Source organism: Saccostrea cucullata, unplaced genomic scaffold (assembly GCF_032062105.1).
Source record: "Saccostrea cucullata isolate Sc308-1 unplaced genomic scaffold, CSIRO_AGI_Scuc_v1 ctg948, whole genome shotgun sequence".
Lineage (NCBI taxonomy): Eukaryota > Metazoa > Mollusca > Bivalvia > Ostreida > Ostreidae > Saccostrea > Saccostrea cuccullata.
Genome location: NW_026925011.1, coordinates 110557 through 133998, shown reverse-complemented (window position 1 = coordinate 133998; position 23442 = coordinate 110557). Strand labels below are relative to the sequence as shown.

At 33.4% G+C, this 23442-nt stretch overlaps 3 protein-coding genes across 4 annotated transcripts; 1 reads left to right on the top strand and 2 right to left on the bottom strand.

Moving 5' to 3' along the window:
• Positions 1-1314: 1314 nt before the first annotated feature.
• On the bottom strand, positions 1315-10792 carry LOC134267808 (pseudouridylate synthase RPUSD2-like). Its single transcript, XM_062750017.1, has 12 exons — positions 10635-10792; positions 8461-8640; positions 8119-8221; positions 6733-6854; positions 6033-6133; positions 5249-5415; positions 4163-4304; positions 2794-2930; positions 2589-2642; positions 2354-2445; positions 1771-2160; positions 1315-1513 (listed from the first exon to the last, which is right to left on the bottom strand). Exons 1-12 carry the CDS (start codon positions 10728-10730, stop codon positions 1445-1447), a joined length of 1653 nt encoding a protein of 550 aa, XP_062606001.1. The 5' UTR covers positions 10731-10792; the 3' UTR covers positions 1315-1444.
• A 1144-nt stretch (positions 10793-11936) lies between these two features.
• LOC134267820 (NADH dehydrogenase [ubiquinone] flavoprotein 2, mitochondrial-like) lies at positions 11937-15681 on the bottom strand. Its single transcript, XM_062750033.1, has 9 exons — positions 15595-15681; positions 15058-15117; positions 14296-14358; positions 13594-13681; positions 13267-13366; positions 12987-13090; positions 12753-12862; positions 12434-12510; positions 11937-12189 (listed from the first exon to the last, which is right to left on the bottom strand). The coding sequence occupies exons 1-9, from the start codon at positions 15631-15633 to the stop codon at positions 12087-12089; spliced, it is 744 nt and encodes a 247-aa protein (XP_062606017.1). The 5' UTR covers positions 15634-15681; the 3' UTR covers positions 11937-12086.
• Positions 15682-15856: 175 nt separating this feature from the next.
• Positions 15857-23042, top strand: LOC134267819 (protein phosphatase 1 regulatory subunit 12A-like). 2 transcript variants are annotated; one of them, XM_062750031.1, is made up of 9 exons: positions 15857-16192; positions 16705-16829; positions 16992-17157; positions 17367-17465; positions 17683-18060; positions 19377-19428; positions 19889-20005; positions 22108-22125; positions 22504-23042. In XM_062750031.1, the coding sequence occupies exons 1-9, from the start codon at positions 15994-15996 to the stop codon at positions 22763-22765; spliced, it is 1416 nt and encodes a 471-aa protein (XP_062606015.1). In that variant the 5' UTR covers positions 15857-15993; the 3' UTR covers positions 22766-23042. The 2 variants fall into 2 exon arrangements, with proteins under 2 accessions (XP_062606015.1, XP_062606016.1); XM_062750032.1 differs by lacking the exon at positions 22108-22125 and having other exon boundaries at positions 15858-16192; positions 22504-23041.
• The last annotated feature ends 400 nt before the right edge of the window (positions 23043-23442 follow it).

Sequence of the window (23442 nt, the reverse complement as noted above, 5' to 3'; positions counted from 1 at the left end):
TATTTAAAACTTGATTTTGGCCCCACCCTTGCCCCGGGGGTCATGATTTGAATAAACGTGAATCTACACTACCTGAGGATGATTCCACACGAGTTTCATCTTTCCTGGCCCAGTGGTTCTTGAGAAGAAGATTTTTAAAGATATTTCCTATATATTCCTATGTAAAACTTGGGTCGGCCATTTTGGCCCCAACCTAGCCCCGGGGGTCAAGATTTGAATAAACTTGAATCTACACTACCTGAGGATGATTCCACATGAGTTTCATCTTTCATGGCCCATTGGTTCTGGAGAAGAAGATATTTAAAGATTTTTCCTATATATTCCTATGCAAAACTTGGGTCGGTCATTTTGGCCCCACCCTTGCCCCGGGGGTCATGATTTGAACAAACTTGAATCTACACTACCTGAAGATGATTCCACATGAGTTTCATCTTTCTAGGCCCAGTGGTTCTTGAGGAGAAGATTTTTAAAGATTTTTCCTATATATTCCTATGTAAAACTTTGGTTGGCCATTTTGGCCCCACCTTTGCCCCGGGGGTCATGATTTGAACAAACTTAAATCTACACTACCTGAGGATGATTCCACATGAGTTTCATCTTTCCTGGCCCAGTGGTTCTGGAGAAGAAGATTTTTCCTATATATTCCTATGTAAAACTAGGGTCTGCCATTTTGGCCCCACCCTTGCCCCGGGGGTCATGATTTGAACAAACTTGAATCAACACTACCTGAGGATGATTCCACATGAATTTAATCTTTCCTGGCCCAGTGGTTCTGGAGAAGAAGATTTTTAAAGATTTTTCCTATATATTCCTATGTAAAACTTGGGTCGGCCATTTTGGCCCCACCCTTGCCCCAGGGGTCATGATTTGAACAAACTTGAATCTACACTACCTAAGGATGCTTCCACATGAGTTTCATCTTTCCTGGCCCAGGGGTTCTGGAGAAAAAGATTTTTTAAAATGCCATTAATTTTTAACAAATTCATGATTATCTCCCCTTGGAAAAGGGCGTGGCCCTTCATTTGAACAAACTTGAATCCCCTTCACCCAAGGATACTTTGTGCCAAGTTTAGTTGAAATTGGCCCAGTGGTTCTTGAGAAGAAGATGAAAATGTGAAAAGTTTACGACAACAACGACAACGACAACAACGACAACAACGACGACAGACAACGGACAAATTTTGATCAGAAAAGCTCACTTGAGCCTTCGGCTCAGGTGAGCTAATAAACACAAAAGGAAACCAAACTGCATCATTGTTAAAACTCTGGAAAACATAGGATTAATAGTAAATAGTCAGACTGAGTGCATAACTTGATCAGCTAAACTTTGAAAAAAAAATGTTGAAAGTTTCAACTTTAAGGATATATAAAGAACAAAACCATATCCATTTTAAATTTTACTATTTACATGTACTGCTATATATAATTAACACAATATTTCAGGTCAGGTTCCCTCTTCCCAATTAGGCTCTGCCCAAGGAGGCATGGAGGTCTCATAGTACCAGTCAGGGCCCTGAAATACAGTCATAGAGATTAATATGGCAGTTAGATTACATCTGTTTAACTGATGTTTGAAACGAATCAAATTCTATTCAAGAGAGTCTATTTGGTTCAAGACAGCAATGTAAGGGGCATAACTCTTACTGTTTTAAATATTCAATACAAATTACATTTACTAAAATCGAATGTAGTTGTTAGACATTTTATCTGAGACAATGTATTTCATGTCAAATCCTGCCAAATCACTGTACAATGTCAATGAACACTTACTTTGTAACTTAAAGCATGGAGGTAGAGTGTCAGCTGATCAGGTGTCGGGTCCAGAAACTTTTTCTTGCAGAGTGGACATGACTCCGAGGGAAGCCACTTGTCCCACTCAAAAGGAGGCTGGGGTTTCCCATCCATTTTTAACCTTTGGTCACCATCAGTCTTGAAAACACTTGCAGAGGGATCACTTAATTTCTTGTCCTCTGAATTGGAGTCACTTTTCTCACATGAATTAAGCTTAGACTTTTTGGGAGTTGGTTCTGAATTTGCGCCCTGATCACCAGGATTTTTTTGCTCCTCTTTGAGCTCTGTAATGCGTTTGAGAAAGTCTGGATTTTCACCCGTGCTGGTCCACATTTCTCTGTTGTGTTCATCTTCTTTTAGTTCTCTTATCTGAAATTAATTTTACAGCTTTTCTTAAAATCACAAATTTGAGGAAGTTGAAAAGTTCACTTTGTATCTTTTAATGTCTAAAACTTTGACCAGTTATTTCAAAATTCAAACTCTGTAACTTTTCTACATAGAAAATATGCTTCCTATGCTGTCCATGGTCATGTCCATCAATATATGTATTTCACAAAATTACCTGTGTATCTGTGAGCTGGTAATTCCCACCCTTTCCCTTTTCAGGACCAAAACATGTACTGTTGTAGCATGCATCATTAACTATTGGGTGACCTTCAATCAAAGAGTATTATTTTCAAAAACAAACAAAATAAAAACAAACAAACAAACCATGAGAAAAAATAAAGAAAAGAAATTGAATAAAATATACAAGTAAATTTGATTTGCAATTAAGCAAACAAAGAGGACAATCTGACCTAAATACTGAAGATGTACCCTAATCTGATGAGTGCGACCTGTATATGGTTTGCCTGAAGAAAAAAACAGGAACAACTATGAAAGCAATACATGTATATTCTTCTGCACTTATTTGTACAAATGCTTGCAAATAAACTCGAATTCTTTAGAAAACAAATTGGAAACACACTTGGTACTGAACGTAGGACATTGCTGAGGACTTACATTTGACAACACTGGTTTTCCCATTATAACTGAGTCGAGTGAAAGTGGTCTTAGAAGGTTTACCATCAGCCCCACACTTCATTATCCCCATCTTAAATGACACTTTAGCAATGGGTTGCTCACAAACCACTTCCCCTCTGAAAAAGTGATTTCTCTAATTAAATAGAAACATAAGAGATGTATTTTATTTCTTTTTTGACTAAATTCAATCACAAAGAATTTGCACATAGAATTAGTTGAACAAGCATTACATGTATACCATATTCAAGTAATAACAAGTAACAAAATGCTTATAGCCAAAATCAATCTGCCTGGAAAACAACTTTACAGTCAAACCCTCGTTACTTGACAGTACTCTACTTACTATGGAAACTCCCCCTCCACTCTACAGACACATTCTACTTACTCTGGAAACTCCCCCTCCACTCTACAGACACATTCTTCTTACTCTGGAAACTCCCCCTCCACTCTACAGACACATTCTACTTACTCTGGAAACTCTCCCTCCACTCTACAGACACATTCTACTTACTCTGGAAACTCCCCCTCCATTCTACAGACATACTCTACTTACTCTGGAAACTCCCCCTCCACTCTACAGACACACTCTACTTACTCTAGAAACTCCCCCTCCACTCTACAGACACACTCTACTTACTCTGGAAACTCTCCCCCCACTCTAAAATCCTCTTCTTATTCTGGAAACTCCCCCTACACTCTACAGACACATTCTACTTACTCTGGAAACTCTCCCCCCACTCTACAGACATATTGTACTCACTCTGGAAACTCTCCCTCCACTCTACAGACATATTGTACTTACTCTGGAAACTCTCCCTCCACTCTACAGACATATTGTACTTACTCTGGAAACTCCCCCTCCACTCTACAGACACATTCTACTTACTCTGGAAACTCCCCCTACACTCTACAGGCACATTCTACTTACTCTGGAAACTCCCCCTCCACTCTACAGACATATTGTACTTACTCTGGAAACTCCCCCTTCACTCTACAGGCACATTCTACTTACTCTGGAAACTCTCTCTCCACCTTACAGACATACTCTACTTACTCTGGAAACTCTCCCTCCACTCTACACACATATTCTACTTACTCTGGAAACTCTCCCTCCACTCTACAGACATATTGTACTTACTCTGGAAACTTCCCCTTCACTCTACAGGCACATTCTACTTACTCTGGAAACTCTCTCTCCACCTTACAGACATACTCTACTTACTCTGGAAACTCTCCCTCCACTCTACACACATATTCTACTTACTCTGGAAACTCTCCCTCCACTCTACAGACATATTGTACTTACTCTGGAAACTCTCCCTCCACTCTACACACATATTGTACTTACTCTGGAAACTCTCCCTCCACTCTACAGACATATTCTTTCTCCACATTCCTGTTTGTGATGTCATCAATGTATTTTCTTGTAGAGGCTTCATTCTTTGTGAAAATAAGAACTCCTGATGTCAAGCGATCGAGTCTGTACACAGCTATAATAAAACCAAAACTAAAATAAATAAGTCTGTCACAGCTGACATACCTAATCAAGTCTATCAGAACTTAAAATAAAGCCAAAACAAGGCTTGATCTTTCTTCTGCTATGAATCAGAGGCCTAAACCACAGGCACTTAAGCTGTGTATTAAACAGTTTGCCAGCGCATTTCCTCCGAAAGTGTAAATGAGTTCTTTCTGAGGAAGGGGGTACTGAGTTAGCTGCAATAATGTAGCCCTCTACCTTTTATTTTTTGGGGGGGGGGAAAGGGCTACAACTTCTTAGAATCTCCGTAATGGTGCAAATGAGGGAGCGATTCACTCCCGCACAGATTTCAGCTCAAATTGTCAGTAAATGGCTATTTTATTAACGTTTCTTACCTGGACTTCCAAATTATAGTTATCCAAGGCATATACTGATCCAGAAATATACAGAATGATCCACATAATGGTTATTTTCGTTTGTCAACATCATGTTTACTGACTTTGATAGATTTTATTTTGGGACAGCCAATGAGATTAAGGATCTATAGGGAGCAGATTTCTTTGGAATTACCTTATTTAATTTACATGGTGTTCACATTTAACGGGCTTTGTTGTTGACAGTTAATAAAAATTTTGTCTTATTAGAAGTAAGTTGAATGTAAAAACAATTTATTTTGCCTGCAATCGCCCGTATTTAAAAATAGTTTTGCACCATTACAGAGACGCTGTGGAACTGTAGCCCTCTCCAGAAAACATCAGATTAAAAAAATTGGAGAGGGCTTCATTATTGCAGCTAGTACTGAGTGTAATTTGGACTTAGACACTTTGTATTATTATTATAATATGGGTTAAAAATTTATTTCTGATACAAGTGCCTGTGGCCTAAACAGCTTAGGTGTATCTCATATTACGCCAAATACATCACAGCATGCTTGAAGCTGTATTTACAATAACCTACTTCTGAGATTTCCATAGCCCAGCTCCTTGCCAAGAATGAAGACCATGGAGTTGTAGCGGTAGTTCCCACAGGGGTGACAGGGAATGGACGAGGGTTTGTTGACCACTACTACATCTTTGTTATCCTCAATCACCTCAATTGTCTCTCCTGACACTGGGTTTTCATGTCTAAAAAAATACATTCCTTTCTTTTCTTACAATGGTTTTGGCAATTCTGTATAGCTTAAAATGGCAAGGGAATCTGTTCTTCAAAAGTCTATGAAAAACTTTGAATATTGTATGTGTTTCAACTCTGTCTAAAGGATTATATTTTGAATAAACTTGAATCTACACTTAATTGGCTTGCTTGTATATTTAAAATGTGACTGATTAAGGTCTTGATGTTCTTAACATTTTTTATATTAAATTTTGATATTTGGGTGATGTACATGTGTGGAACTGAATTTGATTGTGGTCTTATTTTTTTCTCCTTGAAAGAGGGCATGGTCATTTATTAGAACAAATTTGAATACCCTTTTACGAATGATGCTTTGTGGCAAATTTAGTTTAAACTGACCCAATGGTCTTGAAGAAGTGAAAAAATGTCAAAAGTTATAACTATGCAACAGCCAGATGGATGCTAAATAAAATAAGGTCAGAAAAAAAAAATCTCTCTGCTCCTGTCATCAACAAAACATAGTACCTAATGTATCATACTTTTGACAAAAGTTTGACAAAACTAATAAAGAAGCAGTTTTGTCTTTAATTTAATTTTTTTTTTTTTGACACAGTATTTCTAAATGTACCTGTGAATATTATTTTCAATGACATCTCCTTGTTTGATCTTGTATTCAAGAGGCACGGCTTTACCATTTACAGTTATATGACCTTCCTTCACCAGAGTTTCCTATTCAAGCAAAATAAACATAACACTTAAAATGATTTTACATATAGTATAAAAATATAGTATACATATTGATGTATTGTTGATAGTTGATGTATGTTGATAGTTTTGAAAAAGTCATACTGGTAATTGTAATTCATTCAAAGGGAGAAACTATTAAAAATAGTGTGATCACACTTGCATACCCCAACTTCCATTATTGCTTGATAATGTTGCACATATTAGATGGCATGCTACATGCATTAAATGCAATGAATAATTATTAACCCCTCCCTTTACGCTATACATCTAAATGTTTGGGAAAATCGTAATCATTAAAGACATCAATGTTCGTAGTTCACTGAGGGGGCCAAATTGTTAAGATCAAAAGGGGTACAACTCTCATCAAAAAATTAATGAATCAGCTAGAATTTCCTGCAAACATGCACATTTAGATATTATGTCCTAATTAACTATCAAGATTCATGAAAATCTGTTGTACAGTTTAAGAGGAGTTATGCTAGGAGAGCAGGACTGACTGACTGATGGATGGGTCAAAATTTAACATTTTATGATTATACCCCCACAATTTCTTTTAAAGCGTATAAATAAAGAAGTCTTACCACATCATATTCCTTTGCTAATGTGAACTCATTCATGAAAATATCACATAATGTGCGATTAAACCAGCGGCCTTTCACAAATGTGGAGAAGACATAGAAATAAGGATATACTTTCCTCAAACCTACAATAAAACCAATAATATATTTATATTTCAGCAGAAAGATGTACTGAGTTCAGATTAAAATTTCCTTCATGGAGAAAGGAGAAATAACCAACAGATTTCCACACAAATTTTTACTGTTAAATCACTAATTTTTGGCAAGGGGGGGGGGACTTTTTGTTGTGTTCCTGGTATGAAAAGAGTTTTGAATTCAAATCAACCAGGAAACTTTAAAATCTCAAGCTAAGATTAATACTATACATGTACTTTGGAAACCTTGAAAGCAAATACTGTAAACGAGAAAATTTGGCGCATACATATTTTAGCGCAAATGCAAGTGGGAATGCATTGGCACAAATAAATTTTAGCGCTTGTACTTGTCAGTAAAATATATAAATGTGATATTTTGTTTGTTTTTTTTTTATCAACACCCGTATTTGACTTTTTTGATTAGTCAAGCACGGAAACACATTAGTACTCCAGTATATCAGTAAACATTCGTTAAGTTTACCGCAGTACGTGTTGCTATCACATGGACGTGGCACAATGTTAAAATTTATTTTATTTCTATTTTCAATTAAAAGAAATGGAATATTTACTCATTTCAATCATATTAAATCAATGCATGCATCGACAGAAAATTACTTAGATAAAACGGTAATCCTAATCAGGTATTGTCTGCAAACTCAATCGCCATGCTTGACTGCATTGTTTACCTCGAGGCGCCCAGAAGCCAAACTTTGGAGGTGCTAATGATAATAATCGGGTAACAACTACTGGAGTAACAATAGTTTAATTAAATTATAATTTGGCAGAACTTTCTGTCTTCCGAACATGTGTAGTACTAGTGTGTATATAAAATCCAATGACCCTTCGACATTACGTAATCGCGCGTTCCAGTTAACATGTACTTATGTAAAAGCTTTGAACACACACAAAAAATTATATTTAGAAATCCTTTTCCAAGAAATAGCACAATAAATTTTAAGAACATAGTTAATTATTTGTTTAAGGCGCAAAATTAGTGAAATTTCACCTTTTTCTCGTTTTACAGTACCTCGGACCTACCTTTTCTCCACAAACCACAATTTTCTTACTTCATAAAAATTAATGGTTTTACAACATACATGTATTCTCCATCAAAATAGAAAATGCAGGTTTTTGTATAAAAAAAAAATTAGATGATTTGCTAGTAAAAATCTGTATCACTCATTTTTTTTTTTATTTTTATTTTGGGGTGGGTCATGCCATTCAGAATACAGTATTAGAGGTTTTGATAACTTACCATTTTCAAAGTAGTATTCTGTTTCATTAAAGATATTGTATCCAGGGTTAGGGTTGTTTGTCAATCCTTTGTTTTTCCTCTTTAACTCCTTGTATTTCTCTTTCTTTGAAGTAAAAAATAATAAATCAGAGCTTTAATGAAAATGCAAGTTGATAAGATCTCTTGACACACTTTCAGGCAATTTGAAAAAGAATATAAATTAAAGTCAAATTTATCTAAACTAGCAGAAAGGTTACACAGCAACAACTGTGGTAAAACTAACTTTTTATTTAATACATTTATACATAATAAAACCTCAACATGCTGTTATTTTTTTTGTTTTGTGGCATGACCCATACTAACCCTTATGAGTGCTCTCCTGGCTTTTCCTGATAAATTCTCCAATGATATTCCTGATTTACTGGTACTTGGAATAGAGACAGTCTGAGTTTGGTCTGTTTCTTTTTCTCCACTCATTTGGTTAGAGCAAGAATCATCATCTGACGGTTTGAAATCTGTTTTACTAGTGGTACTATCTGACATCTGTCCATAAAAAATAAATGGATGACTAGAAAATATTGTAAAGTTGTAACATGAAAAGTGTCTAAGTTTGGGTATTCAATTTTCAACAAATGTACCCTATCTTATTCTACTTACAATGGAATCATTAAATTAATTAATACTTGAGGAAAATCAATTTTTTTTCTGGTTTGAAGTAGTTTGTTTGTTAATCATACATACTGCTAAGTGAACTCATGATACTCTGACAAAGTATTGATTGTGGGGATATAAATTTAAATTTGTGGTTTAGGATGGCCCATGAAATTTCTTAAGTCCATGCCCCCCCCCCCCCCCTCCCGAATAATGATGATTTGACAGTATTTGAAAGGAAAAAAAATTCAGAAATTAGAGCTGAACAATTTGTGACATTGCCCACTGGTTTCATAAAGTTTAGAATGTACTGTTGTTGTTCCCACGGTTTGGGACCTGTCCCGAGACACATTTATATTGCAGACTTAGTTTAACCTTTCTTTCATTTAAATTAGACATCATATATACACAGTAGATGATACATACAGGATTCGGAAACAAGTTGTAATAACTCAGATTTGATATAAAATAACTAAATTAATAATATTTTACACTGTAAAAACCTACACAAGTAGACTTTTTAGTAATTCCCATAGACTGATAGAGAACTTTAACAGGTTGGGACCAATCGCCCAAATGGGATATAATAGTCCGTTTGGGATATAATATCCCAAATGGGCTATAAATTTACAGTGCAAAAATTGAAAATTTTTATTTAGGCTATAAATATATTATAAATCCGCATCAGGTCACTTAAAAAGGAATTACTTTTGGTAAGCAAGTTTTTCTGCACCCCTACCATTTGCAAGCTTGATCCCCAAGAAGTTAAGGAACTTCCGAGGGATCAATCTCCTAAACAATGGGCATACAGGAAAACTTGTCAACCAAAAGTTATTCCTTTTTTTAAGTGTCCGGATTTATGATATTTATAGCCAAAATAAAAATTTTTAATTTTTGCACTGTAAATTTATAGCCCATTTGGGATATCATATCCCAAACGCACTATTATATGGAACATACTAAAGACCTGATATACTAAAGACCTGATATTTTGACCTGATGAAAAAAAATATATCAATTTAAACTTTCTATTTCATGTTGGTTTTTTTTAGGGAAAATTATTGATGATGATAGTTGAAATTATATTAAATTACATTTTTAGTGGATAATTTGTAGATTATTTTGCTATATATCAAGGTATATTCACAAAACTTGATGACCTGATAATTTTGAATGACCTGATATTTCTACTTTAAAGACCTGATATTCTTAAATGAAATACAATTGCTGCAAATATTCAAATTTTAAAAGATTTAACTGTTTTATTTTTCTGAAAATATGAAGCAATAATATAATAATAAATCAGGTCATTTAAATCCATCAAGTCATTCAGAAATATCAGGTCATCAAAAAATATCAGGTCTTTACTCTTTAGTAAGAAATCATCAGGTCATTTCAAAATCCTTTTTTTTCATAAATTGCTGCAAACATTTTCTTCTCAAAACCATTTAAAGTGTTTCATCTTTCTAAAAGAATTATTTAATATATCAGATATATTTAAAACAATCCCTTACAAGTCATTTATAAAAATATCAGGTCTTCCCTAAAATTATCAGGTCATTCAAAAATATCAGGTCATTCAATAATATCAGGTCAACAACTTTTTGTAAGTACTCCTTGATACAAAGTCAGTGTTATCCCCTAAAAAGTGTATTTTAGTATAGTTTCATCAATAATTTTCCAACTTATATTTGAAATATAATCTTTAAATTGATGATTTTATATGATATTTTTTTCATCAGGTCAAAATATCAGGTCTTTAGTATATCAGGTCTTTAGTATGTTCCCTATTATATCCCATTTGGGCGATTGGTCCCAACCTGTTTAATTCTACGATTGGAAAAAAAAAATAAGAGAATCAAGTTTTGTCTTTAGCAATACCTTACCATGCAGACATTTACTCTGAAAATAAACCCTTTCTGGATCCAATTCTTTGATCCTAAAATGCGTAATTTTACGAACATGCAGATATATCTTTTCATAAGTTAAATATTTGACATGTTTTACATGGGCGCAGCCATCTTGAAATTGTAATATCCGAACCAAAAAACCCATTATTTTCCGGATAAATACTGAACAGCTCTCTTAGACCAAAATAAAAACGGGTAAATTTTAGAGCTGAAATAGGAATTTTATAACTGAATTAGTGCAATCAATTTTTGACATTTGAAGGGGATTTTTAAAAAAATATTTACAGTAAGAGTTTCTTGACAACTGCATATCCCCGGTATATGTAGGAAGGTAATTTGAATGGGTGCATTTTCAAAGGTAGAGTTGTAGAAATATTTTTAAAAAAAAAATAATAGAATCAACATGAAAATCATTTTTTTTCCCAGATTTTTCATTGAATTTATATAAGATTTATTTCAGGAATTCTAGCAAAACCAGGTATGATACAGTAAATATATATACGTCCCTGGCATGTCTAAAAAAGTTTAAAAAAACAATTTTAGGCTGCTAGACACCTGCATGTATTTCATTTACAGCAAGTCTTGTAAGATGGGCAAAATTTATTAGAGAATGGAACTAAATAAGTTTTTACATTGAATTGAATTTTTTTTATCTCAAAAAGTAATTCATGCTACAGGACATGTAAATTAAGCATGGTATGAAAGATTAAGTACATCTGTGAAGATACTGGTAGTTTGAAAGCATATCTACATGCAAATAAAATCAGTTCAAAATGTCAACTTAAAATATGATGTAAAAGAACATCAGTAACTGAGAAAAGTTATTACATTGTATTCGAATTCTAATCAAGGGACATAACTTTTGTGAAAAATAGGGGTCAACCAACATGAAACTTAATCTTAAGGACAGATGATACACACAAACTTTTGTCAAAAATTGAAAATAACTACTTGAATCATGTATTAACGAGTAAAATGAATAGGTTTCACCACATAGTTTTTGATTTATTATTCAAATTTTCACTAAAATGGGATTTGAAGTAAAAAATATTTGTAAAGATTAATAGGGATGGTTTCAGAGAGGCAGAATTTTTAACATCATAGAAGGTTTACAATTTCTTTATATTCTAAAAATCTATTATTAGATGGAAAGGGATAACACTAGAAGTTCTGAACGTTTCAAAATAGCATAGGGACATAAAAACAACCCCCTCCCTATAAATCATGTAAAATGTTGAAGTGTATATCCAATTTTAACACAGGATTAATTACACAACATTTGTTTTATAAATTTTATTTCATATTTCCTAAACATTTAACAATTTCACAAGTCCATAACAATGGATGACCACTCAAAGTATTTACACATTTAGTACTGTTCATCAATATTAGACTGGCATATCAACATGTCTTGATATTCATTAAGTCCTATAAGTCAGGTCTGACCCCAAACCCAGGGCCTGTGGGTGGTTCCGTTAATGAGGTCAACCCATCTTTGGGTTCCGAGGCAAATCTGTGTTTTTGACCACTCCTGAAATAAAAAATAACCCCAATATGGAAAGAGAATTTAAAAATTCAAAGCACCTGTAACTTTAAATATACATGTACTTCTCTTTTTCACAGGACACATACATAAGAAATGTTGCTGCTGAGACAATTTTTAAAATTATGTAATTTGTGTGGTATATATTTAAACAAATTTGATTTCTAGGAGACCATTTCATTCTACAAGTATATAGATACATGTAATACATATAAATATTATTAGAACTCACTGTGGTCCTGGAGTGGGTTTCTTCCCTTGCTTAAGGTCATTCAATATTCTTCTTATATCGTCTACAGTCAAGTCCTCCTAAAACAATGATTAAAAAAATAAAATAAAAAAAAACATCAAAAAAGTTTTGACAGGAAAGTATGCTGTAGTAGATCAGTGCAATAAATAATCCACAATTAAGGTCTATCACCTGTTCAATCAGTTAAAAGATCATCAACATATGGTAGATTGAAGTGAGGAACTTAAATTAAATTATAAATTTGCCGAAGCTACAAATGTTATACAGACACAATTAGAAAAGGTAAGCAGTCATTACTTACGTAATAATCGTCATTAATCTGCACCATGGGGGCATTAACACAGGCTCCTAAACACTCCACCTCTAGCAAACTAAACATCCCATCCTCAGTCATCTCCCCTGGCTTAATTCCTGTATAGCAATGGGTTATATAAGTACAACCAATAATTCGGGCATCACTAACATTGTGTAATTTCAATTTTTTTCATTTTTTACAATAAACTCTGCTACAGTTGTAAAAATTACTTTTGTTTACCTAAGTTTTCCTCAATTTCTTTCAGTATAATATCAGACCCCACGCCTCCAAGGATACAGGGTGTTGTGGTGCAGATCTGTACAAAGTATTTACCCACTGGTTTCCTGTAAAAAGGAAATTTAAACATCATTAAAAACATTGGGCATTTTTTTCCTCAATTTTATAGTACTACAAGTTACATGAATAAATTTATTTCATGTCTGACTTTCTATCTCCTTCTCTGGGAAAAAGAGAGTTTTTACAATGCCTAACAAATGAATGAATGAATAAAAAAAATTACCTATTAAACATTGTGTAAAATGTGGCGACTTCATACACTCTCATCTTTGGCATCTGAAGCATTTCTCCCACTTTATGCATGGCTGAGATTGGAAGCCATCCTGGAAAAAAAAAATCATGAAGTAGAGAAAGTAATTTGATGAAAATTATTTATGCATAAACCACTCCATTTCACTCTAGCTCCATAATCCATGATACAGTACTTGTTGTTGGTAAGTTGAATTTGAAACTTAATTCATTAAATTGCTATTTTAGAATTTTGATGGTTAAATGGCGGAACATTTAGTTACTCTACAGAGCTCTATGGAAAAGCTGTGAGTTGTCTTACCATGCTGTCTCTGAGCTAAATCCAGGAGTGGGATGACAGCTGCTGCCTGGTGACCCTCAGGGTAATTACTGATGATGACCTCTGCCCTCTAAAGTAAACATCACACTCAAATGAATTACCTATATGTGTATGTTATCTTTTATTTTACAAAGCTGTGTGACATCATGAAGCAAATGGGTATAAACTTTTCCATAAGCACCTTCAGTTGAAACCACTACTTTATTCCTCTCAGGGATACATTTTTTTTTTGTGGTAGCAGAATTTTTTCTTTTAATTACAATATCAAGAAATTTTGTTAACAAATAAAAGGGAAGCTCCATGGTTAATTATCAGACTTCAATTTTAAAGTGGGGAAAGGATTTAATTCAAGTGAAAAAAAAAATACCCAAAGTGAGCAACAAAATAATGCTGGCGTAAATCAAAGGGTTTACAATGCTTTGATCTGTAGCTCTCTGCTTTATCTGTTGGCATTTTCTCAAGCAGAGAGCTACAGTTCTGCAGCTAATTCTGAGTGTGTCTAACTCTAAGCTTTGGCCTTCAAAACATATTGTTCAGTTTGAAGAGGTGGAGCAAAGCTAAAAGTGTATGCAAATGTTTTGGTTTCTACTTAATATGAATATGCTTATGAAAATGTGCTCATCCCAAATGCCAGACTGTCAAACTAAATGTTTTAATGAAATTCAATAAATGTTATACTTCTACCTTTAAATTTTCTGGTGTAAATTCAAAAGGAGTGTTTGGATTGTTTTCTGGTGAATCTCTGTGCTGGAATACAGAAAATATATCAACACAATACTATGTATTAAAACTCATGACCCAGGGAATATTAAGAAAATTTCCTGGAATCTATAAATCATTTTTTTCTCACCCCAAACATAAAAAGGAGAGAGAACTGACTTTAATTAAGTATCAAAATTAACAAATTGTGTTTAGGAAAGAAAAGTGTTTAATTTAAAAAAAAAATGAAAAGAATACCGGTAAGATAAAAAAAAAAATTGCATGCTTTCTATGTTGCTTTCCTTGTTGTTCAACTTTCATTTCTGTCAGTGTTTGTAAATGTTATGTACTGTACTGCGCTTTCATTATTTATTTCTTTCAATTATTTTTTTTGAATCAGCATGATCAGTGCTTATTAGGACTGTGATAATCATCCGTGTGCAAAACAATTTATGCTGCTTCTTTTTTTAATTTATTCAATGTAATAGGTGCTAGTATCTGTGATTTTTTTTCTTTATCATTAAAGTGTCATTTTAAATGGCTTCATTTAAATTATCTTTTGTTTTACTAACAATGTATATTTTTACTAATTTTTATCTCTGTGTAAATATGTTTAAGTCGGTTAAAGAGCTCACCACAGCTCATGTTATTTCTGTTGTATTGTATATATGTGCCGACTATAAATAAAATTTACTTGACTTGAAGATAAGCAAACTAATTCCAAACTAATCAGTATTAATCACTTACTACAAATGACTGTGACCCAGATGCTGTTGCTGTACGATGGAAGTTCCGCACCTGCGACGACTGTCAAAACAATAGTCTGATAATACAGTTATAGTAATTACTCAATGAAAAATGTACATAATCTCTCTCTGTCTCAAACACAGAAACTAATGAATATTAACATAAAGCAATTTATCTGCGGTCAATAATTCACATGAACAATATGCTGAAATTTAGTTGCATAATTACCAAAAGAATTCATTATTTATTCAACAATATAAACGTCTTTGCATCATTGATATGTGTCACACTAGGCTACAGATCTTATACATAAACACGATATCACACATTTTCTATGCTTCTCCGTACACAGATCATGCAAACAAATAAGATCTTCTGAATACTTTTTATCAATGACCTTCACTTCACTTAAATTTTTAGGAAAGCTAAGATACATATCCAGTTCATTTAAAATTCATCAACATCATCTTCATACATGATTCTACAAGTTTTAAATGCAATTATATTTGTTAATTTGCATTAAAATTGAAAACTTACGGCCGCAGACAAAACTCTTCCACACACAGTTCGAATCATCTCTGCAGCGGATGTTGACTTCGGTATTCACTGCGGTACAGTTATGTAACTTCTTGATGTTGGAAAAAAAAGAATGATATTATATAGCATGTTTATTTCCACTGATTCTACCAAAATATAGTTGTATTTTTTATCTGAGATAATAAAATTGTACAAAAATGATTAAAATAATGAGAATACTTTTCCGTTTTTATCAGCATAAAAATATTCAAGCCATTTCTTTGTGCGGGGCTAATTCGTCTCTATGTAAACAACATGGATTCCGAGGAGCATCTGGAACATTGATAAAATTTTATTTATCATCTTAAACAGTTAATATTTCGAATCATGTAGTACAATTAATCAAACTCTAAAGGTAAAATGGGTTCAAGAATTCGCAGTCGTGGCCATACAGGCCGAGAACGTACGCATTTCGACATCCAAGTTCGACTTTTTACAGACGATAAATTTCCTCTGAAACATATTGCTGGGGATATGAAAATTTCTGAACTAAAACGATATATGGAATTTGCTGCAGGAATTCCCGTGCACATGCAAAAAATCAGTTATCTTGATGCAGGTAACGTACTGAAATATTTAACTGCAAAGAAATTTATTCAGGTTACTTGAATAATTCAGACCCAGCCTTTCATCAATTGTGTTGAGAGTGTGTGTAAGGAAAATGATCACTACAACTCGCAAAATATTACTGGTCCATTCTTTAGTGGCTGTAAGATGGGTCTGATTGCTGGTAGCCATGCAGATACTAGCTCAGGTGGTAGAGCACCTGACTGGAGATTCAGAGGGTCTGGGTCTGTCTTATGATTCTCATCTTTGGGTTACTTGTAAAGAACTATAATTTACACACATTGGTGTTACTGGTGCGTTTAGTCTCCAAGATATCTGAATTCAGTTTTTCACTTCTGAATGAAGAAAACAAAAACTACATCAACACATTTTTGACAAATTCTGCCATTTAACATTCGTGATTGGATAATTCGTATGATTGATAATTGAACTATATAATTGCTATTTGTTTTTTTTTTTTTTAAATTCCTGGATTAAAAAAATTCAATTTCTTCTATTTCATAGGTGAGTTATTGGAACATTCAACAATTCGGAGCAATGACATTGTGCCAGGTGCTACACTAAATCTTGGTGTTTGGCCAATGTGGCGAGACCTCATAGAAGCTGTCTCTCTAAATGACATTGACTGGGTAAGTATATTATCCATAGGTAAAAATATGGTGTTTTCTTCTCCAAATTGACTGATATAAGAATTTTGAAGTTAGATTTTTCTTTTAATGAAAGCAAAAGACAGTGTTGCAAGTAGCAGCTGAATAATGTGTTCATTTTTATATAAATTATTAAACTTGCAGGTTTTCAGTCTTGGTGTTACAAATCCCACCTCATATAAAACTCCTCACAGTGATTACATGACAAAGAAAGCCAGAAAAGCTTGGTTAGAGGAGAGGGCATTTCTAGCTCTTTACATAGCTGCTCACCGTGGCCATGAAAAATTAGTCAAACGACTGATAGAAGCAGGTAATTTTGCTTGCCAATTAATTTTATCAAAGTTTTGTTTAGAGGCATTTATATAGAATAGAAGAGAATAATAATTGATTCTGGTCTTTATTATCTCATTCTGCACAGAATAAGAGTTATTTTTTCATAGCTGAATTTTAAAAATGTAGAAATTATTAATACATATTACAAATTGTTATTCTAATATTTTAAAATTAATTTATTATCAGGAACAGACTTAAATGCCTGTACTCCATGTGGTCGGACAGCCCTGCATGTGGCAGCTTCCCAGGGACGTGGCAATATTGTGGACATTCTGTTAGAGAAAGGTTATTAATGAAATTAAGTTTTCACATTCAGCATTGTAGTAAAGCCATTATAATGTTCATCTTGTATAATACTGTAAATATAAAAAGATTTTTAAATATTACACTGTATAAACAAACAAACTTACAAGGATTTAGTACTTTATATTTTCATAGATCTATATTTCCAAGTGTTATTTAATTTAGTTGCATATATAAATTGATATTTTTTCCCTCTAAGGTGCTGACATTGATGCAGAAGATGAGGATGGTGCCACAGCGTTATCAATAGCAGCTAAGTTCAATCACAAGAGTTGTGAGAGACATTTATTCCTCTTCCGCTGGCAAGAGAGAGCAAAGAGGACCAAGCCGAGTGAGGAACCAGACCGAATGGCCCACCAGTTTTTTGACTCGGCATTCCCAGTGTGGATGAAGGGTGATAGGTGTCAGCTTTATATGACCAACATCCTGCCCCCAGGAGAGTTTGAGGGAACAAGGTTAGGATCTCCAAAAAAGAAAGTCCGGAATCGTGGATTTACAGAGGAGGAGTTAAAATTATTAGAGAGACCAAGAACAGAGGAGAGCTTTGAGATAGATGCTGATGGTTTTGATGAAGATGGTAGGTTTGATGAGAAGTTGACATTCTACATCTTTTAAAAGTGTCTATAATTAATCTTAGAAATTGTGTTGTATATATCTTAGGGATGTCAAATCGGTCAATTTTTAATACTCGGTTACTCGGACGTTTTTCCGATCGAGTACCCGGGTACTCGGTAAAAGTGTAAATAAATAAGAACAAGTAAATTGATGAATGTAAAACCTTGTAAACTCTTGTAGAAATAAAACCACATGCTCTGATAGGAGGTTTAGCTGTAAGTGCATTTCTGTTGTAACAATGATGAGCACTTCGTGCCCGACGAAATTTAATACAACAATTTTTAAAGTTCAATTTATTTATCAGATAAACACAAGAAATAAAATCGTAACTGGTTCATGGTGTTTTTGTTTTAAAAAAAATAATCTGCTCCGTAGTTGTAATGTAACTCTTTGTTGCGTTTGACGTCCAGGTATCAGTTGTACAGTTTGACTTGAACCTGACCAAGTTCTAACAGAGCGGATTTACGATTTTCGTATACTTTATTCTGATCCTAGATTTTATAGTATTACGGGACGGTGTTTTGTAGTTTGGTGCTACGATGGACATCATTTTTTTTAGCCTTTGCCTTTAACCATTTGTACATGTATATGGCATGTAATCAAACACAACCATATTAACAATCGCGCGTGTAATCTTTTCCACACTAATTTACGGCTGTAACATGTCTCTGAATGAAATTTGACATTGGGTTATCTAATTTATTTAATCATAACATGCCTCAAACGATGTTCCGTGAAAACAAATAATTAAAGCAAATTAAAAAAATAAGGTTGGAAGACAGCCGAAGGTGAGAAAAGCCAGGTGCTTCAGGTATAAATTGGTCACGATAATTACTGTATAAACACTGCCACGGGCGATAACGGTCATTTAGAAAGTAGGAAACCCTAATTACCGTAGGTACAAGTGCAATGAGAATTTAAAGTTTTAAAACAGATTGTTTAATGCATTAATAAATAAGCTTAGAAATATTCACAAATATACATTTCCGAGTAACCGAGTACCGATTTTAGTAAATTCATTCTACTTTAATTTAAACTTAAACAGTTTCTTTAGCATTATCTCTATCGAGTACCCGGTTAACCGGAAGCATATTCAATGAAGACGAATGGTTGACATCCCTAATATATCTACTTGTATGAGTTCAATTAATGTGGATGGTATATCTTAGATTTCTTAAATAACGTACCAGCTGCTATGAGTTGTAAAATGTAGCTTCCAATATGTTTAATTTGTCAATTGTATATGCACATTTTATCAGGTCATTTTTATTTCTACAGGTAACTACAAGCTTCCAGTAATTAGAGAAGAAAGGCAAAAAACTAAATCAAGGTTTGAATTAAATTCACTTTGAAAATGATTCAGTACTGTCTCAATTTGAGTACATGTATTAGTTTTGGAAACATAGTGGTACATCCTCACTGATGTGGCTGACAGATCTGTTGTAAATTGATAATGTAAGACTTTTATTTTACTGAAACAAAATATAACTTATTTTAATTTTTTGAAATTAAAGGATATGGAAATTAACTGTTTTTCTGTCTTGCATAGATTAGGTCTCTGATCCATTTGTTATTTGAGAAGAAGATTTTCAAAGATTTTTCCTATATATTTCTATGTAAAATTTTGATTCCCCATTGTGGCCCCGCCCTACCCTCGGGGGTCATGATTTGAACAATTTAGAATCTATGTTATACAAAAAAATCCTTTTTGTAGCAAGTGAGTTGAACAAAGATGAAATTTTGAATAAGACTGTGTGAATCTTTGTAGTATGAAATGTGAATCTTTGTAGTATGAAATCAAGTGTATCTTATGATGAGTGGTTAAAAAAGAAAAAGGCAGTGGAACAGAGAGCCATTGACATCAAGAAAGCGGCAGAGGAGAAGATTCGCCAGGAAGAGGAAGAACGGTGAGTTGAAGGCTTTGTTGATGACTGTTATTGTTTCTGACAAGTGATAGAAAGTCAGTAAATTCATAGTAAAAAAAGCAACTTAAATCAGTAGAAATTTTTCTTTATAAGAGACAAGTTATTTAAAATTTTTGTTTATTTTATTGTTTTACCCTGAAATGTTGATTCTCAATAATAAATAACATGTTCTACTAATTAAGAATTGTTACAGAATTTTAATATTGTTCCTTGCATGAAATCATAACTTCAAAGTCGAAACCACACCTAGATAACATTGCATAATTTCCTTAATTTCGAGAATTTTTCACTCAAATGGAGAAGCCACCTCTTGCCGTTGGAAGTCAAATTAATTATGTTTAAAAATTTAATTTTACACACTAATTTCCTCCTGATTTACTATGCAAAAATGTAACATGTCTCTGTTTTTTTTAATGAAATTTGGCATTGGGTTATAGGCCTTGGGAAATATTGGTTTAAAAGGGAGGGGAACTCTTTTATTAAATTATGTCTAAATGTTATAACCTTGTTTGTATTGTATTAACTCCTTTGCATTAAATTTTTGAATGCAGAAAAAATGAAGAGTGAGTAAATCACTGCTGTAGATTTCACAGCTGTTTATTTCTAATATCTTGTGTTTTCTGTTTTATTTATTTCAGTATTATTTCTTATTATTGTGTGCTTCATGAAATATAAATTATTTTAAGCTAGACAAAGCATAATGTCATAAATTATGCTAATATATTAATATCCCTTTTCTTCCTCTTCAAAAAAAAATTTTCTGTTGAGCTCTCTTATTCTAAATCTTACGTAATGCTTCCAAAAAATGTTTAAAGAAACTTCATCAATGAATGGGAAAAAATTGTATATTTGGATTTTAAAATCAATATTTAAAATAATACTTTTTTTTCTAAAAAGCTGGAAAATTGTTTGTACAATGTATTACCTAAACTCAAGTACATGTATATTACTTCTTTTTTTAGAATCAATCTTATTTAATACATGTAGATTTGCATGTATAAAACTTATTTTTCCATCTTCTTATTTCAAAATTTTAACATTATACAATACATCTTAGTTAACAAGAAATCATAAAGTTGATTATATGAAATACATAGCTTTGTTACTAAGAACATGAAGAAAAAAGGTTTTTTTTTTAAATACATGTATTCCCCTTTTCCTTAAAAAAGACTGAATCTTACCTTGTGTGTTTCAAATGTAGTGATTGTTTATTAACACTTAACACATGGTACTTTTCCCTATTCCAGAAGCTAAAAAAATATGCAAAGCCCACATACCATGGTAATTCTAATATTCACAGATTTGACCTTAACTGTGCACAAGTGGCCTCCTAACTTAAGATTTGCCCAAGGGACATACTAGTACAAATGTCTTTTGTTCCAAGTTAAATGATATGCCTCATACCTTTTTTGCATAAAACCAGAAAATGAAGAGGAGGGGGGGGGGGGTGTCGATGGGGTATAATGAAATAGGCTCTCTTTCTTTGTTGAAAACAAGTAATACTCATCCAATCCTGTTTAAGCAATGACCTTTGCTAGGAACCGGCTTTAATGAATCCATGATTTCAGAAGTTCGAAATTCTGTGCAAATGTTTAATTAATAACTGCAGATATTGTATTTGCATGAATCTGTTGTTTTCCATTAATTTTTCTATCTACATATTTTAAAAAAATGCCAAGCCATTGGACTTTTCGTAATGAATTATCTGATTCTTACGGTTCTCAAGTACGTGTTCATATTTGTCGCATTTTAAAAAGTGAGTAAGATCTCAATTCCTTCATTTCACGCCGCTCAAGTTTGGAGAGGTACGTGGTTTTGTCCCTCTCTCTTTCCTCAGTCATACTCACCCGTCTCTTTTGTAGCCGTCCTCTATTTTTTCGTGTCTATTATACAATATGTCGTGTTCAGTGTATTGTACCATTTAATCTTTTTTGTATGGTGAAGATTGTCCAAAGTTGACCGCTTATTGAACAAAATAACGAGGGTTTGAAATTCAATGCTAACTGCCAGTAACTTGTTTAAAGGTGAAGGCGAAATACATTTCATATTTGAACATAAATTGATATTTGTATGTTGTAATTCAGTGACCCCGAGCTGAGAAGGTATGTTTGCTATCCGTAGTCACTTTATAGAAACAAACTATATATACAGGAATGGGACAAATATTAACAATGTATACATATCTGTCCGCATTTCTTTAACGCTTTTGCAATCACAATCATTTTGGCAAAGTTTTTTTTCTCCATAGAAAGTTGGATGTGCATGTATCTTTAGTCGTAATGCTACAGAGCGATGATCACTGGCTTTTATAATAACGATAGATGTCATATGTCCTGCTAATATATGTATTGTTGTTTTAGAAATTTTCTTGCAACTTTTCCCGTAATGTATTTTTAAAGAATACTTGAAATAAGTTGAGGATAAACGAATAACTATATTGAACTTAAATTAATTAAGATATATGTAAAATACTTTCACAGAAAACGCTTGGAGGCCGAAAAATCTCAGTCGTATGAGACGTGGCTAGCTCAAAGGGAAGTGGAGAAAAAGAAAGTGGAATTTCAGCGTCAGAAGGACGACATGCCCCTCGCTGAACGAGGCCCCGGGGCCCTGAGGGCCTACCTCCGGTCCCTGGGCAAAACTCGTGCGGGCGATACTTACGAGGATTGGCTGGACCAAAAAGAGACGGAACTGGATTTGTACGGCGAGAGAGTCAAGTCATCCAAACCGTTAGCCGTCTAAATTCATGGGGGGAAATCAAGAACAAAATTTGGACAATTGTTAAAGATGTTGCACATTTATTCCTGACTTTAATGGAGTGCAAATTAAGCTTAAGATGGACTAGTGCATGCACTTTCACCAATACAAAACTTACCTAGTTTTCATATTTGTGGGCGCAATCATGAGAAAAATTATCTCAGCAATAATGAAGAGACTGAGTACAAATAATTTGATTTAATTTATTTCTGAAGATATTTAATGTAAATAAATTTAGATAACTATCCAGTATTTTTGTGTTGTTATTAAATATGATCTGAAAAAGATAAGAGCTCTTTGTTATAATTATTTTCGTATGCGATAAATTTTGCTTGTGCCATCCAGGACCTTACTGCATGTATCGTAACCTCAGATTTGCTACTGTGGTTTTATTTTTCGTTGAACCTGCACCAATTTTCGTTGTTTTTTTTTTTTTTTTTTTTTTGGGGGGGGGGTTGAGCAAGACAAAGTAATTAGATGACCAATAAACACGTTTTTTTTCGTAATGATAGAGTAGGGCAAGGTGACTGTCCCAAGAATTATCGTCTCAATGAAATTATAGTTGTTAATTTATAAAGCGCAAAATTACATTTAGTTTCTATGCGCTACTGTAAGAAAATAAAAAAAAAGATAGATTTTTCTTTGGTTGTTTCTCAAAAAAG